This window comes from Dendrobates tinctorius, unplaced genomic scaffold, assembly GCF_039654945.1.
Source record: "Dendrobates tinctorius isolate UK_male_01 unplaced genomic scaffold, ASM3965494v1 ptg000051l, whole genome shotgun sequence".
NCBI lineage: Eukaryota > Metazoa > Chordata > Amphibia > Anura > Dendrobatidae > Dendrobates > Dendrobates tinctorius.
The window spans coordinates 8,959,111-8,978,138 of record NW_027361719.1 but is presented as its reverse complement, the minus strand read 5'-3'; the positions used below and the strand labels follow the sequence as shown (position 1 = coordinate 8,978,138).

At 42.0% G+C, this 19,028-nt stretch overlaps 1 protein-coding gene across 2 annotated transcripts in view; it reads right to left on the bottom strand.

Annotated features, from left to right (window-relative positions):
* The window catches only part of AVIL (advillin), a 134,626-nt gene that overhangs the window by 79,560 nt on the left and 36,038 nt on the right, over nt 1-19,028 (bottom strand). For both annotated transcript variants that reach the window (XM_073576756.1, XM_073576757.1), the window contains exons 2-4: nt 12,208-12,300; nt 2,580-2,654; nt 2,011-2,207 (exon numbers count right to left, since the gene is read on the bottom strand). In XM_073576756.1, the coding sequence (XP_073432857.1) occupies nt 2,011-2,207; nt 2,580-2,654; nt 12,208-12,273 (338 nt within the window). In that variant the 5' untranslated portion in view covers nt 12,274-12,300. The remainder of the gene's footprint in view (nt 1-2,010; nt 2,208-2,579; nt 2,655-12,207; nt 12,301-19,028) is intronic.

Sequence of the window (19,028 nt, the reverse complement as noted above, 5' to 3'; positions counted from 1 at the left end):
CGTCCTGAGGGTACTCGGCCCGCCGCGGGGCCCGGCCCGCCTGGCCTGCAGCCCCGATTGCGCCCACTTCTGTCGGTGCCCGCTCGGCCAGCCGCCTGCGGGGAGCTGACCCATCCTGGAGCCGAGAGCCCCCCACCAGGAGGAACGGCTCCCTCCAGGAGCGTCGTCCTGCTCCTGGCCTTTGGAGCCGAGGGACTCCCCACTGGGAAGTTTCGGCCCCGGGACCCCTTGACAGGGGAAGGATTGGACTGGCCGCATGATCCCCTGAGCCCCTCTGGTAAGCTCTTGCGTGTCCCTCCGTGCAGGGACAGGAAAAACACTGAGGGAAAGGGGGTGGGACATGGCCTTTTAACCTCTCGTGTGCTTTCCTGTCCCTGTAAGGAGGAGGAGGACGTCCTCCATGGTGCTGTCAGGTGGACGTCCTGGAAATCTAGTTTTATGAAAAAATATATTTACATGTGTGTGTTTAAAGGCAGAGAGACCGGAAGAACGCTGCTCCCGGGTCCACAGTGATGCTTTATTAGAAGACTTTTCCTTGCCTGTCTGAAGCGTCACTGTCTATCATTGTCACACCGGTCTGTGCAGAGATCAGAGTGAAAACGCTCCAGTAAGAGCAAAGACCGGTGTGATGGTGATAGATAATGAAGCTGATGATAGGCAGGGACAAGTGTGATAATCTACTTATGGCTGCTGGAGCCGCGGCGATCAGTCATCTGAACAAGTGCAGAGGTGTCCCCGGGAGCTGTGCGTTTAGGAACACTTCTTGATCTTTTTCTTCATTAAATGGTGAGATCTCACAAGTAGTGATGAGCGAGTATACTCGTTACTCAAGATTTCCCGAGCATGCTCGGGTGATCTCCGAGTATTTGGATGTGCTCGGAGATTTAGTTTGTGTTGCCATAGCTGCATGATTTGCGGCTGCTAGACAGCCTGAATACATGTGGGGATTGCCTGTTTGTTAGAAAATCCTCACATGTATTCAGGCTGTCTAGTAGCCACAAATCATGCAGCTACGGTGACAGAAACTAAATCTCCAAGCACGCCAAATACTCGGAGATCACCCGAGTGTGCTCGGGAAATCTTGAGTAACGAGTATACTCGCTCGTCACTACTCACAAGATATCACTGTTCAGTGAAGAGATAGACCAAGAAGTGTTACCATATGTGTAGCTCCTGGGAACATCGCTGCCGCTGAAGCAGCGATATGTATATTGCAGTGGTCCCTGCCTGTCAGCAGCTTCTCTGTCTATCACCATCACACCGGTCTTTGCTCTGATAAGAGCGGTTTCCCTCCAATCACAGACCAGTATGACAATGATAGATGGTGAACATGCAGACAGGCATCTTATAATAAAACAGCAGTGTGTTCCCAGGTGCAGCGCACGCTCACTCCACAACACAGGCCATATAGGTCACTTACCTGCTGTGCAGTGCTAGATATGTCGGAAAAGGGAGGTAACTTAACTGACATATCCTTTGCATATTTTCCCCCATTAATAATTTCAATTTATTTATTAGTAAGATATTAAGATAAAAAAGGCAGGGAAATTTTTGGTGATAGGTCCTCTTTAAACCCCTAATCCTTTTTTCCCTAGCGTTAAGCCTCTGCCAAAGTGTCCATCAGTGGCTTTCTCCTCTATTTTGCTATTGAAACAAGCCGTTCAAGTATAAGGGGAAATGGGAAAGATTGTTGTCAGCCGTACAATTGTTTGGTCGGCAGCCATCTAAAATTTATGGGCACCTTAAGTGCAGAACCTTTTAATTGTTTTACAAAACCAATACTATGAGATGCACTGGAGTGATGGAGAGTAATGCTGAGATCCTACAGCTGAACATCTAAGTAATGGAATTGTAAAGATACAATAAAAAAGTTGTAAATAATTAATATAAAAGTGTCACCTAAATAGAATGTAAACCTTAAAACTCTGCTACATATGGTGGCCTACCACTTACATAGAACTTAACCAAGATAAGGCCAGCGCATCAATGTCCGGTTCTGCCATTACTCACATGATCCCCTGTTTAAAGTATCCCTTGAAAGCCTCTGACTCATGTCCTTGTACTTCCCGATGTTGGACTGGGCTACCGCCCAAAAAGTCATCCAGCTGGATGGTGTATATGGCTGCTGAACCCTGCTCATCTTGAGACGAGTCGTTTCCAATCCAGTAATGGATATCATAGAACAAGGAATTGCCAGATTTTCTTGTCTGGAATTTAAGGATGAACAATCAATGACAGTTTCCACGTGTGGCCTTGAAGGTCACATTATTCATTAATCATTTTTAAAGTGAGTAGACAGGACGTCAGAGTCGACAAAAGCTTGGTATATTCAGCTTCAGCTCTACATTTACGGGATTCTGTGCCCTGATAATAGCTTTGCTGGCAGCATCCTCTGTTTGCTTACCTTGAGGCTCGCCAATTGTCCGTACCGACATCCTATTCGTTTTCTGTTTACATATTGATTATATTGTTCTTACTTCCCTTAGCTACTCAGCATATTGTGTAATGTGTTCCTGATGAAAGCTTAAGCCAAATGCTAAGTTTTATGGACAGACTGTCTTTATTATTGAGCCACTTACAGAGAGCAGAAGGTAACAGTCTCCTTCATAAAAGTTTCCGTAGGCTTTCTGTGGCACCAGCACAAGATCCATTTTCTAAGGAAATGATAAAGAAAATTAACATTGAATGGAATGAAAGTATTTCTCACCATATTTTACAATAAACAACTGCATACATTATAGAATAGAGCTCTTAGACCTGGTGAGGTTGATGTACTTATTTGAAAAGACATATCAAATCCTTTTTTAAAAGATTTCTTTCCCGATTTAAAAATTAAGATCTGGTGATAGACAAGGCCCCAAAGATGAATGTGGGCCACTCTGTTATGATGTTTAATTTTCTCTCTTTAAGGACAGAAGAGCCTTGTGTCTGTTTCCACTAAATGGCAAACCATGTCAAGTTACTAAACTCCTCTAGTATTAACACAGTTCAAAACTTATGCGCAGGGGATGTCATGGTATGAGTTTCCATGGCCGAACAGCTGCATGCAAAAGCTCCTATAGGTGTGAAGTGTAGGTGTCCCATTACTTTTGGACAGACAAATATTTTTGCTACAGCAAATGTCACTAAGATTTTTTGCATAAAAGTTGAATTGCAAATTGTAACTTTAGTTTGTTTTCTAAAATCAATATTCATAGTGATGCTTACCACCTATTTGTGCACTTAATTTAGTGATGGTTCCATGGTTGTGACATTGCACTTTAGCAGCAATATACAGTAGGCTGCCTATGAAGAGCTAGGTAAAAAAAACAAGAAAAATACCCAAAGAATACTCACTGATCCACACTTGTGGTTTCAGTGTGGAGAGAGGAGAAAGCCGCTGCCAGGCTCTTCTGGCAGCAGCTTATTTCTACTGATGACAAAAGGATCGGCCATTGAAATTGCAACTACCCTATCCTTTTCTTTCCTGATGTCATATGTCTATGGATAATTGGGAGGCCCACATACACATCAGATGGTTTTCTGTTCCAGCTTAAATCAGGAATTCTGCTGACTTTGATTAAATCATAGAGAGGCCATTTCAGTTAAGGGCCTGTCACACTAAGTGATATCGCTAGCAATATCGCTGTAACATCACTGGTTTTTGTGACGTTATAGTGATATTGCTAGCGATATCGCTATGTCTGATACTTACCTCCGACCGCTCCCCCACTGGTTATCGCTGATAGCGCGAGAACGTCCTGGACTGTTTCTCGTCGTCAGGTTCCTACTGTGCTTCCTGCTGTGACGACTAGCGACGCGTGGAGCCGGGCGGGAGGACGCAGGATCGCCTGGTGTGACAGGTAAGTAGCGACCCCCGACCCCTGCTATGTCGCTGGTGAGATCTGCCTGTGTGGCAGCTCACTAGCGACCACTTAGCGATGTACCAGCGATCCTGACTGCGTCATATCGCTGGTCAAGATCGCTGGTACATCGCTAAGTGTGACAGTACCTTAAGGACAGAATGATTATAACCTGCAAACAATGAAATGAATAGCGAGAAAAAGATGACTACACTTGTATACAGTGATTTTGATGCCAACGATGTCTGAATGGTTTTATATTAAGCTCGTGGTGCTGAATAAGCGTATGATCTCAGTTTTGCCTGGTTGGCTCTTGTTTCTGAGATATTTAATAGTTAATTAATTACAGTACAATTCTGGCTTCAAAAAGTTGCTTTTATAGCATTTTATTTTTATTTGCAAGCCTACAAATTGAAATAAAAAATAATAATAATATGGGATTTCATTACCTAAAACACTGTTAAAAAGTGTTATAAGACCAAAAGATATTGCTTTTGTTATCACTAGTGTTGAGCATTCCGATACCGCAAGTATCGGGTATCGGCCGATACTTGCTGTATCGGAATTCCGATACCGACTTCCGATATTTTTTCAATATCGGAATTCGGCATCGGAATCGGAAGTTCAGTTGATTGACGGCCTGACGTCATCATGATGCGCGGTGTGTGCGCATCATGATGCGCCGTCATTTCGGGCCTTCCGGGGGTCTCTGCCGGCCTGCCGGGGGGCTGTGCCGGCCTGCCGGGGGGCTGTGTGGACTGCCCGGGGTCTCTGCCGGCCTGCCGGGGGGCTGTGCCGGCCTGCCGGGGGGCTGTGCACCCTGTGGGGGTCTGTACCGGCCTGCCGGGGGGCTGTGCCGGCCTGCCGGGGGGCTGTGCTGATGTCCGGGGGTCTGTGCAAGCATCGTCCGATGGGACTACAAGTCCCATCGGGCGATGCCTGCTACCATGACAGTGATTGACACATTAGCCAATGATGGGACAGTAGTAGTCCCATCATCCGGCTAATGTGTTAAATGTTAAAAAAAAAAAAAAAAAAATACTACATACATACTACATGCTACATACATACTACATACATGCTACATACATACTACATGCATGCTACATACATACTACATACATACTGCATGCTACATACATACTACATACATACTACATACATGCTACATATATACTACATGCATACCACATGCATGCTACATACATACTACATATATACTACATGCATGCTACATACATACTACATGCTACATGCATGCTACATACATACTACATACATGCTACATATATACTACATACATACTACATATATACTACATGCATGCTACATATATACTACATACATACTACATATATACTACATGCATGCTACATATATACTACATGCATGCTACATATATACTACATGCATGCTACATACATACTACATACATACTACATATATACTAAATGCATGCTACATATATACTACATGCTACATACATACCACATACATACTACATACATGCTACATATATACTACATGCATGCTACATACATACTACATATATACTACATGCATGCTACATACATACTACATGCTACATGCATGCTACATACATACTACATACATACTACATGCTACATACATACCACATATATACTACATACATACAATACATTCATACAATACATACATAGACATACAGTACATATAACATAGAGTAACATACTTACCAATACTTGTCACATTGTTCCCCGAAGCCATTGTCTTTCCGGAATAAATATTAACATAACAAACCACAAAAATACTCACCCACGATCCGAAGCAGTCCACGAGTGTGTCCCACGACGATCTTGGGTAGAGAACTGCAGCATCAGATGATGCTGCCGTTCTCTACGGGCTGCAGGAATCCAATGACGGAAGGTAGGTATCCTTCCGCACTGTATTCCTCCGCCACTTAAAAAAAAAAAAGTCCCTAGTCTCACTTTATGCCATTGCTGTGTGGGAAATTCCCACACAGCAATGGCATAAAGTGAGACTAGGGACTTTTTTTTTTTTTTAAGTGGCGGAGGAATACAGTGCGGAAGGATACCTACCTTCCGTCATTGGATTCCTGCAGCCCGTAGAGAACGGCAGCATCAGCTGATGCTGCAGTTCTCTACCCAAGATCGTCGTGGGACACACTCGTGGACTGCTTCGGATCGTGGGTGAGTATTTTTGTGGTTTGTTATGTTAATATTTATTCCGTAGACGACAATGGCTTCGGGGAACAATGTGACAAGTATTGGTAAGTATGTTACTCTATGTTATATGTACTGTATGTCTATGTATGTATTGTATGAATGTATTGTATGTATGTAGTATATATGTGGTATGTATGTAGCATGTAGTATGTATGTAGTATGTATGTAGCATGCATGTAGCATGTAGTATGTATGTAGCATGCATGTAGTATATATGTAGTATGTATGTAGCATGCATGTAGTATATATGTAGCATGTATGTAGTATGTATGTGGTATGTATGTAGCATGTAGTATATATGTAGCATGCATGTAGTATATATGTAGTATGTATGTAGCATGTATGTAGTATATATGTAGTATGTATGTAGTATATATGTAGCATGCATGTAGTATATATGTAGTATGTATGTAGTATATATGTAGCATGCATGTAGTATATATGTAGTATGTATGTAGTATATATGTAGCATGTATGTAGTATGTATGTAGCATGCATGTAGCATGTAGTATGTATGTAGCATGCATGTAGTATATATGTAGTATGTATGTAGCATGCATGTAGTATATATGTAGCATGCATGTAGTATGTATGTGGTATGTATGTAGTATATATGTAGTATGTATGTAGTATATATGTAGCATGTATGTAGTATGTATGTAGCATGCATGTAGCATGTAGTATGTATGTAGCATGCATGTAGTATATATGTAGTATGTATGTAGCATGCATGTAGTATATATGTAGCATGCATGTAGTATATATGTAGTATGTATGTAGTATATATGTAGCATGTATGTAGTATGTATGTAGCATGCATGTAGCATGTAGTATGTATGTAGCATGCATGTAGTATATATGTAGTATGTATGTAGCATGCATGTAGTATATATGTAGTATGTATGTAGCATGCATGTAGTATATATGTAGTATGTATGTAGCATGCATGTAGTATATATGTAGCATGCATGTAGTATATATGTAGTATGTATGTTGCATGTAGTATGAATGTAGCATGTATGTAGTATGAATGTAGCATGTATGTAGTATGTAGTATGAATGTAGCATGCATGTAGTATGTAGTATGAATGTAGCATGTAATTTTTTTTTTTTTTTTTTTTTTTTTTTTACATTTAACACATTAACCGGATGATGGGACTACTACTGTCCCATCATTGGCTAATGTGTCAATCACTGTCATGGTAGCAGGCATCGCCCGATGGGACTTGTAGTCCCATCGGACGATGCCTGCACAGACCCCCGGAGCCTGCACAGACCACCGGCAGGCCGGCACAGCCCCCCGGCAGGCCGGCACAGCCCCCCGGCAGGCCGGCACAGACCACCGGAGCCTGCACAGACCCCCTGGCAGGCCGGCACAGAACACCGGAGCCTGCACAGACCCCCTGGCAGGCCGGCACAGCCCCCCGAAAGGCCCGTACAGACCCCAGAGAGGCTGTACAAGGGCAGGAAAGGGTTTTTCTTATTCCGATACCGGAAGTCCCATAGACTTGAATGGGACTTCCGGTATCGGAATCGGCGATACCGATACTTTTTTTAAAGATCGGCCGATACCATCCGATACGATACTTTGAAGTATCGGATGGTATCGCTCAACTCTAAGTTATCACACAAAAGTAGCAGGGGGTGATGCATTATTTTCATGGCTGAATTATGGCAAAACCTAGAACCAATTTCAAAGAAGTAATGGGATTTTTTAATTCAGTGCCCTCAAAATACCCTAAATCCATTAAAAAAAAACCTTGGAACCTGCTAAATACATTTTTTTGTAAGCCTGTGTTATTCATTAAAAGGGTTGCCTGGCCTTAGGCTACAAGTCTGCAGTCATTTTATGTGACTGCAGACTTGTGAATCCTTACATCTTGCGCACTGCACGCTGTGAGGATTCACCGGAGTCGGGACTGGATGGTCATGTGACCACAAGTATGTAATTTGCATACTATTGGCCATATTCTGACAAGACTTGCCCGTCCTTGATCAATACACTTGCACTGAGTGAGGCTGCATCTATCTAGTTGACATGTAACTGTGCACATCCACAGCGACGGTGGTCGCATACCCCAGATGCGCTGCTTCATGCAGGTCCATCAACGTCATCCAGGCATCTAATCCTTTTGAAGTGTTACTACACAGAGTGGAATATACTGTAGAATCTTCCTCTGAGCCAGTTCTGATCAAGGTCCATTCAGGGACCAAAACGTATCACAAATATGCTTTCTGGATGCCAATAAATGGAATTTTTTCTGCATAATCTTTTTGAGTGCCAAGTTCTTCTCTACTAACATTGGATTCAAGTCGGCCAAACCCACCAATTTTGGAAAGATATGCCAAGCAGTATAGTAACTACTCTGCCATGCCCAAATAGCAGCGATTGGAGAAAAGAAGGATTGGGCATGTTGAATTCACACATGCTTGGTATGTAGTTCCTACGGAGTCTTGACAGTAACTTATTTCTCTATCTACATTAAAATAAGTGTGCATGCTTGGCCAAGTGTCCATGTGTATAGGGAAGTCAGCTGAAATAGCTTTCCGACCAAAGCTACATAATGTGTATGCAATTCTTACTTTCCCAATATGTCTCAAAGCCTCATTGGCATTTCTGTGAAATACTTTGGACACAATCACCCACACTGTTTAGAGGATCTGTCCGCTAATCTATATTTATCTCACAGAGGATGAGCGGGTGTCAGATGTTCTTTATGTTTGATTTTCTATCAGATATCAACCTGTTATTTTAATAAAACAAATGTCTTAATTTGCACATTAGAAATCAACGGGATTGTGCCGCTGACTGTCGTGTAAACACTGTAGTATTGGCACAGGGTCACATTTCAATTGTTTCTTTACGCTATCAATTAAAATTTGGCACCCTAGTATTTCACTGAGAAGAAAACCCTGCCTCAGCTGAGAAAATGCACTGAAGCAAAACATTATTCTTTGCTTTTATCCTGCTGCCCAAAAGACTCATAAAAATGCATAGCAGTCTGAAGCCCCAAATTAACAGATCCGGGAATCAGTCTTCATCTTCACTTCTTGAGAGCCACAGACTAGAGCTCTTTTATCACAACCATTGCCCAGTAGTAATATGTATTAAAAAGTACCAATATAGATATTACCTGTGATAATCCTTACAGTGATGTTACTAAGGCACTATATGCTTATTTTATTTGTGCATTATACACAGTAGTATACCATAAGGTTCACTGTGCAATAACTAACCTACAGCTATCCCTGTCCATTTATATTTTATATACAGTCATGACCAAAAGTGTTGGCACTCTTGAAATTGTTCCAGAAAATAAAGCATTTCTCCCTTAAAATTATTGCAATTACGCGTTTTGTTATACTCGTTTCTTTCCTTTGTGTGTATGGGAACAACACAAAAAAAAACAGAGGGAAAAAAAAGGCATATTGGATGCGATTTCACATAAAACCCAAAAAATGGGTCGGACAAAATTGTTAGTACCTTTCCAAAAATGTGGGTATGCAACCTTCTTTCAAGCATGGGATGCTTGTTCAAACTTGCCTGTTGCAAGTAACAGGTGTGGGCAATAGGAAAATCTTTGAATTGTGTGTCTGTGTGCCACACTAAGCATGGGGAACAGAAAAAGGAGAAGAGAACTGTCAGAGCACTTGGGAACCAAAATTGTTGAAAAATATCGGCAATTGCAAGGTTACAAGTCCATCTCCAGAGATCTTGATGTTCCTTTGTCCACAGTGTGCAACATAATCAAGAAGTTTACAACCAATGGTACTGTAACTAGTCTCCCTGGTCATGGACAGCATGTAAAATTGAGGAAAGTTGCTACACAGGGTAGTCCGGATGATGGATAAGTAACCCAATCAAGTTCCATAAAATTCAATCTGTCCTGCAGACACACTGTCGGCATGAACTATCCATCGACATTTAAATTAAATGAAACGATATAGCAGGAGATCCATGAAGACTCTACTGCTAACACACAGACAAGCTAGACTGCAGTTTGTTAAAACAGAATGAATCCTGCAAAGAAAACAACAAAGTACCTAAAGTCATATATGGGGGAGATTCAAAGATGTTTTGGTTTTTTTCTGCCTCTGGCAGTGGGTGACCTTGACATCAGGAGGCATGTTCCAGAAAATGACATATACAGTAACATTGCAAGTTATATAGTTAAATTAGTGACAAAATATAAAATTGATGGAGAAAGATTCAACTTGATGGACCTAGGTCTTTTTTCAACTTATGTAGCTATGTATGTCTGACTAATCTGTAGGAATGGACATGCATCATTTTAGCCCAACGGTCAATGCTTTGCAAACACCACTGAGGTTGAAACATTAATTGTCTGAAGAATAAACAACTTGGCTGCAGTCTACTTCTTTTTTAGGGCTCGCTCACATGAGCGTATAACTCGGATGATGATACAAAAACATAATGATTTCTCCAGAGATAGCACCCTTTCCTGACCCTGGGGGGTATAGTTTGTTACAAATCATGTAATGAGCCCTACATTTCATCTCCCAACTCTTTCACATCTTAGATTGGAAAAAAGGGGTTTTCATTTTATTTGGCACATGAGACAGCATATAGGCAGTAACAGCTTGATATCAAGAATTTAAAGGGAAGCAATCATCTCAAAAGGTCTTATTGATTAAATCAGGTTTTTGTGTTAAATGTATTTTTCAATTTGGCAATAGTTTTCTTTTTTTTTTTTTTTTTTTTTTAGCATAACCTGTATTGAAACTAAAATAAAGAAATCTTGCAATTTTTGCAATGGCCACTTGGGCTTCTTTGGACTCTTGTCTCAGGAAACAACACATGCACATAGCCACAATGGTCAGATCCCAGCACTATCTTTTTTTTCTATTGAAATGTCTAATAAGCCTGTGGAAAGGTCATCGCAATGAGAGGAGGACCAGGGTCAGCTGAGACATTGACTATTAGGATGGTGGATTCTGTGTTATCAGCTGAGTATAGAGTGGTTACCTGCCTTTGATTAAAATGAGTCTGCTGTAAACTCTTCCTGAAAATATATGAAGTATGAGTCTAAAAGCCACAGTGTTCTGCGTGAGAATTGCCAGATTACGGATTTTATATGATATGGAAAAAAATACCAATTTTTTTTAAAGCAAAAAACTGATTTAAACAATACGTCTATGCAATTAAGACTTATCACACATTTTCCCTGTAAGCAAACATAGTTTAACATACCAGCTAGATCAATAAATGATCTGTCATACTGGTCTTCAAAAGTAAGCACAACTCTGTGATAGCCATATGTCACACTCTCAGACCTGTTTATTTTATAAAACTGAGATTTAATTAAATGCAGTACTGCAGATGTTTGTTACTTCTTGAGACACATTATCACATGAACAATGAACATCTAAGGCTACTTTCACACTTGCGTTAGGAGTGGTCTATGGGCGCATGACGCTGCATGCGACCTGCGTACCCTATCTTTAGCATTGGGTACGCAGGCATGCTTTTGCCGGCGCATGCGTCCTTTTGACGATGCGCCGACGGCACCAAAATGCAACACATTTGGAGCATAGGCGGAGCTGACCGGAGGAGGTGCGGCAGGGGGCGGAGCTTCATGCCAAGCACACGCTGCGTCTCCTAAGGCAAGTGTGAAAGTAGCCTAAGGCTGGTTTCACATTTGCGTTAAAACAACGCTGCGCCCTGCGTCGTTAAGCCCCGCCCCGAGCCGGCTCCCTGCCCGCCCCATCCGGGATCACCGCCTACATTCGCATTTGCACGCATGCGATCGGCGCACCCTATCTTTAGCATAGGGTGCGCAGATCATGCGCTGCCAGTGTGAAAGTAGCGTGCTGCGCACTTTTGACGGTGCGCCGTGCGCGCCGAAATGCAACATGCTGCATTTCGGCGCGCACGGCGCACCGTCAAAAGTGCGCAGCACGCTACTTTCACACTGGCAGCGCATGATCTGCGCACCCTATGCTAAAGATAGGGTGCGCCGATCGCATGCGTGCAAATGCGAACGTAGGCGGTGATCCCAGATGGGGCGGGCAGGGAGCTGGCTCGGGGCGGGGCTTAACGACGCAGGGCGCAGCGTTGTTTTAACGCAAATGTGAAACCAGCCTTAGTCTGTTTGTAATGTAATACCCAAACCTACCTCAATTCTCCAAATTAAAAGCCCAGGGGATTTGGTGACTGCTTTAAAAGCACCACTGAGTGCCATGATGCCTCCGCTGTATACTTTTCAGACCTATAAAATATCAAGGAACATTATTGAATGAGTCTGCACATGCTACAGAAATAACCACATTAAGATGTATGGAACAGGTTATTAGACACAGAATTAATGCGGCAAATCTGCCATGTACAGTGTGCATCCTCTCAGTTCCTGTTTGGGCAACCGGTCTTTACACTTTCACACACCCCCAAGCGGTTTTTTCACCTTTATGACCAAGCCATATTTGACAATTATGACCAGTGTGATTTTATGTGATAACTCCGGAATGCTTCAACGGATCCAACTGATTCTGAGATTGTTTTTTTTTCATGACATATTGGACTTCATGTTAGTGGATAAATTAGTTTGATATCACTTGCATTTATTTGTGACAAAAAATAGGAAATTTGGTGACAAAAAGGCAATTTTCAAACTTTTGATTCTTATGCCCTTAAATCAGAAGGGTTTAAAAAAATTTCTACTACAGTCTGTTTTTTTTTTGGGGGGGGCAACACATCACATTTGAAATGACTTTGGGGGGGGGGGTCTATATGACAGGAAATATCCAAAAGTGACTACATTCTAAAAACTGCACCCCTCAAGAAGCTCAAAACCACATTCAAGTAGTTTATTAACCCTTCAGGTGTTTAACAGGAATTAATGGAATGTAGAAGGAAAAATGAATATTTAACTTTTTTCACATAAATTTTATTTTAGACTCAAATTTTTTATTTTCATAAGGGTAACCTGCAATTTGTTGTGCAACTTCTCCTGAGCACGTCAATACTCAATATGTGGTGGAAAACTACTGTTTGGGAATATGGCAGAGCTTGGAAAGGAAGGAGCGCCATTTGACTTTTTGAATGCAAAATTTCCTGGAATTATTAACTGATGCCATGTCATGTTTGGAGAGCCCCCCACACACACAAAGTTATCTCTTTTTGGAAACTAGACCCCTCAAGGAACTTATCTAGATGTGTAGTGATCACCTTGAACCCCCAGGTGCTTCCCAGAAGTTCATATCTTTGAGCTGTGAAAATAAAAAATCAAATTTTCCCACAAAAATGATCATTTAGCCTCAAATTTTGCATTTTCACAAGGGTAACAGGAGTAATTGCACCACATAATTTGTTGTGCAATTTCTCCTGAGTACACCGATAGCCTTTATATGGAGTGAAACTACTGTATGGGAGCACAGCAGGTCTCAAAAAGGGAAGGTGCGCCATTTGTCTTTTTGAATGCAAAATTTGCTGGAATTATTAGCTGATGCCATGTCGCGTTTGGAGAGTCTCTGATGTGCCTAAACAATGGAAACCCCCCACAAGTAACCCTATTTTTTAAACTAGACCCCTCAAGGAATGTATGTAGATGTGTGGTGAGCACAGTGAACCCCCAGGTGCTTCACAGATGTTTATAACGTAGCGCTGTGAAAAAAAAAAAAAAAAAAAAATCACATTTTTTCCCACAAAAAATTTTATTCAGCCCCAATTTTCTTATTTTCACAAGGGTAACAGGAGAAAATGAAACCCAATTTTGTTGCACAATTTTTTCCTGCGTGCGCAAATACTGTCCTTTTGGAAACCCCTTCCCTTCTTCTTGATTGGTTGTTTTTAATATAAAGATTGTACTCTTTGAACTAAATGCTTTATGTATACCTTTCTAACAAAAAAAAAAATCCACATGCATACTAATGACCCCCTACATGGGGGGGAGCTTGTTTGTGCACTAGATTTGTTTTACAACATTGTCCAGGACTTTTAATATAGGCCTATCCTTAGGCTATGTCCACATGATGCGTATTTGCTTGCAGAAATTTTGGAATGGTTTTTGCAGCAGAAAATATGCGCTTTTTTATGCATTATTGCATGCGTTTTAGGAAGTGTTTTTTCCCTGTCCATTCAATGGGTCAAAAACACAGGCAAAAACGCACAAAGGATTGACATGCTGCAGAAAATAAAACGCTGCAAATACGGAATGAAATTTACTGATCACGTGCACAACACCTCACGATTGTCATTGAATGACATTGCATAAGTATTGCATTGTATTTTTGGACAATTTATGCGCGTAAAAAAGTGCAGAAAATATTATGCATCAAATCCGCAACGTGCGCACATATCCTTAGGATAGGTTATCGATTTTGGATCGGTGGGGAAACACTAGGCAACCCCCACAGATCAACTGATCCCAATACCGTCAGAGACTGGATGTGCTGAGTTGTGGAGCTTTACAGCACAGCTCCATAAATGGAAGAGTGGCCGCCGCCGCCGGGTACTGCACATCCACCCCCTTTTAAAATCAATAAGAGGCAGATGTGCCGTACCTGTCTGCAGTTGACAGAGCTGTGCTGTGTAGGTCCGTAACTCAGCACATCCGTCTGCGCGGTCACTGTGAACAGCTAATCGGCAGAGGTGTTGTATCCCCACTGATCTGATATTGACTAATACTAAGGATAGGCCATCAGTAAAAGTCCTGATCAACACCTTTAAATAGTATAATTTATTATAGATCCTTGCTGGTTGTTCAGATTGACGACAAGAACTTGAAACGCATGAGCGTTGAAGATCTGAAAGCGCGGAGTATATTGCAACATAATTTAAAGTTCTACTGTTTAATTACAAGTTCTGGTTTCACATTCATTGACTACATTTTGCTGCCTGCGAGCGTTTACGTTAATTTGGAAATAAGGATTGAGTGTTTCATGGGATATTAGTTTTATTATTTGCCCAAAAATATGAAGCTGACTTTTGTGCTTCTACCACTACCAGTCACATATAGTTTAGCCCCATTCTGCACGGGTAATCCAAGTGTGGCTATCTGACATGGATTCTGGGTGTAATCAGCACTCAGTCAGCATTAATAAGTGACAAACTGGAATGCTGATGTCTTATTTTAAACAGTGGGAGGCATTTGAAGGTGATTTCCATATAGATTTTGGCTTGAAATTAAATATGCCCCTATGTCCATGAAAAAAATACCATGTGAACATACCTTAAATCTGTGGATCCCAATATGTCTAACTGTATCATATCAAAGACGTGTTTTCTTCTATTCACACATATTTGAAAAGTAATGGTTGAAATTCAAGAGTTAACAGACTGAGCCTTCCATTTAGAAAATCACTATATTTCTGCAGAACAATTCTCATTATTATCTCTGCTGCGGAGAAAAGCTAGGCTAGAGTATCCCACTAGACCGGGCTTTATGAGCAATTAACCTTATGTAACCTGACAGATGCATTTCCTCTGCTGGTCAGTAAGATTGTCTTGCAGTGATAATTCTGTATAATGTAGGTTACAATCTTGTCTTTAGCCTCATACCGTGTCTGAAATAAGATTTTAGAATTTCTCTTGAAGATCTATGACCAGAAGCATTGGATAGTAAACATTTATATTTTTTTTACTGCACTCAACATAATTAACATAATGGTAAGGCTTCTGGTTTAGACTTTAAAGGTCCATATTTATGCACCATTTTACAATTTATACATACATAAGATGCCACAGAAATACATGTTAGAGGCAATTGATCTCTTAAACGGGTTGTTCCAGACTTATATATTGATAACCTATCCTTAGGACAGGTCATCAATACCAGATTGGTGATGGTCCAACACTCACCTCCACTGTCAGTTGTATGCTGTCACAGGCAAAACTTTGTGCACAATGATGCAATGATTTTACTTATTTCATATTAGGTCAGTTTCACACGTCCAGATAATTCCAGTACCGGAAAAACCGGTACCGGAGCTATCCGTGTCCGTGTGCATACGGAGGCCATCCGTGTGTCCCATCCGTGTGCTCTCCGTGTGCTGTCCGTGTATTTGAAAAATTATTTTCAATGTTAACCCTTTGACTTTTAAAAACGCACACTGATCGCACACGGACAGCACACGGACAGCATCCGTGTGCGGTACGTGTTTACACGGACCCATTGACTTGTATGGGACCATGTGATCCGTGCTGTTGCACAAAAACGGACAAGTCAGCGTGTTTTGCACACGGACACACGGTCTGTGAAAACACGCTGACATCTGCATAGACACATTCATTAGAATGTGTCTACGTGTGTCAGTGTCTCCGGTACGTGAGAAAACTGTCACTACACGTACCGGAGCCACTGACGTGTGAAACTGGCCTTAGACTGTACACTTTGCAAACTCAGAACGAAGGCAGCAAAACCACAGAGGAACACATACATGTATGTTAACAACAGATTAAGGCTGGTTTCACATTTGCGTTTTTTTGCGCTGGAAAAAAACGCATACGTGCGCATGCGTTTTTTCCCCTATATTTAACATGGGTGCGCATACCTGCGCGCTGGTAAGCGCACGTATGCGATTTTCATGCGCTGCGTTTTTTTGGGGTGTGCGTTTGTATTTTCCAGACGCAGCATGTTGCATTTTTTGGCCCTGCAAAAAAGCGCATGCGCACGTATGCGCACGTTTTGCGCTAAAAATGGCCATTATATCCTATGGATGCGCATACGTGCGCACTGGCATGCTCATGTATGCGTTTTTTTGCACATGCGTTTTTTTTTTGTTAACCATGGAATTTAGGGGTTTGGGTTAGAGTTAGGGTTAGAGTTAGGGTTAGTTAAGGGGGTTTAGGGTTAGGGTTAGGGTCAGGGTCAGCGTCAGGGTTAGGGTTAAGTATAGTTTGGTTAAGGGTTAGGGTCAGGGTTAGGGTCAGGGTCAGGGTCAGGGTTAGGGTTAAGGTCAGGGTTAGGGTTAAGGTCAGGGTTAGGGTTAAGGTCAGGGTTAGGGTTAAGGTCAGGGTTAGGGTTAAGGTCAGGGTTAGGGTTAAGGTCAGGGTTAGGGTTAAGTATGGTTTGGTTAAGGGTTAGGGTCAGGGTCAGGGTTAGGGTTAGGGTTAAGGTTAGTTAGGGTTTGGGTTAGGGTTAAGTATGGTTTGGTTAAGGGTTAGGGTCAGGGTCAGGGTCAGGGTTAGGGTCAGGGTCAGGGTTAAGGTCAGGGTTAAGGTTAGTTAGGGTTTAGGGTTTGGGTTAGGGTTAAGTATGGTTTGGTTAAGGTTTAGGGTCAGGGTCAGGGTTAGGGTTAGGGTCAGGGTTAGGGTTAAGGGTTAGGGTCAGGGTTAGGGTTAGTAAAGTCATGGTTTGGGTTAGTGTGAGGGGCCACCTAATGTTGGAAAAAAACGCAAACGCGGTAAAAACGCACTAAAAACGCATACAAACGCATAAAAACGTTTTTTTCATGCATGCTCATAAAAATGCTTGAAAAAAACGCAGCAGTTGTATGCTTTTGTATGCGTTTTTTCAATGCGTTTTTTTGCGGGAAAAACGCGCTGCAAAAAAAAGCAAGTGTGAAACTAGCCTAAGAAACGTGTGAAATAAAATAGCAGGAGCTAAGTTAGTATGTGTTGTATTAGGTTATGGAGGGGAGATTGCCTCTGTCACAGTACTGGGCATGGTGGACCAGCTGCCTACAAAGGGGGTAGAGACCGTCCTGATAGAGTGTTCTCCTGAGAGAAATAGGATTAGGGAAGGAGCGCAATGAAGACATGCCTGTTAGCCTCTTCAGATCAAGTGCAATCAGTCCTGGGTATGGCGGGTTGACCCGAGAGGTGGGCAGCATGGTTTGCATTTAATTGTATCTGTGTCTTTGGGACACAGATGGAGTTCAACATAATAGTGAAGCAAGGAGCCACCATCTCTTAGCTCCACCTTTTACCTGTCCCATCCGAGGCTTGGTGTAGGAAGCACGATGATATCACCTTGTCGCGCCTGCTGTACCAGGAATAGACACAGTAGATCTGCTCCATCTATCATGGAAATGGGGCTAGGTGAATTATTACGTTTAGATTTGCCAGTGGAGTTCAGGGGCATCATACTATGTGGTGAGGCTGGAGGGACATCAGACTGTGTTGGGGCTACTGTAAGCATCATTTGTGGGCATATCTTTGAAATGGGGGACAGTCAGGGCATCATACTGTCTGCGCTGCATCATTATTGAGGAACATTTAGGTCATTCCAATGTGTGTGGGCACTGTAGGGGAACAATACCGTGTGGAGGCCCACTTTGGGATATCATACTGTGTATGGGAGAGGAATTGTTAGGGTGTCATACTTCGTGGAGGCCATAAATGTGGTATTAAACGGTGTGGAATGTTAAGAAGCTTCATTAGTGGCACCATTCTTGAGTCGGTTCAGTTAAAAGGCCTGGGTAGGTTGTTGAGGGGCATTAAAGATGCAGAATAAGAAAAGTCACTAAGCCAATGCCAACAAAACCTCCAAAAGGAACACCATCAATTTAGATTTATCTTTACCACTCAATGCAACTGCTATCTTGCTCAATTATTGTTGGACTTTATTGGTGGAACGTGTGCTGTTACTAATAAAGCTAGGTGTCATGTATTATTGCTTTGGACTAGTGAATAACTAACCAACCAGAGTTATGTTGTATCATATTTTGCTATGCAGAGGAGGTGGTAGGGGAGAGCGGGGAGGTAGAAACTGTTCACACTGGTAGTATAGATGGATCTGTTGCTGCAATTAGAAACCAGAGGATGGCGTACCTGCCGGTGATTGCAGCTGACAGGAAAAAAAAAAATCAGGTTGAGGTTTTTAACTTTCATGCACTTTTAACTCGATTCAATAAAGTTACAGTTTTTATCCACTTGGTTGTGCTGGAAACTCCCCACATTTTTGTGGGCAATGGCCCTTTCCTTCTTTCTATATTCAAGTGTATTTGCATCTATCAGACGCGATTACATTTGAACACTTGGCTGCCGGAACGGGCAGAG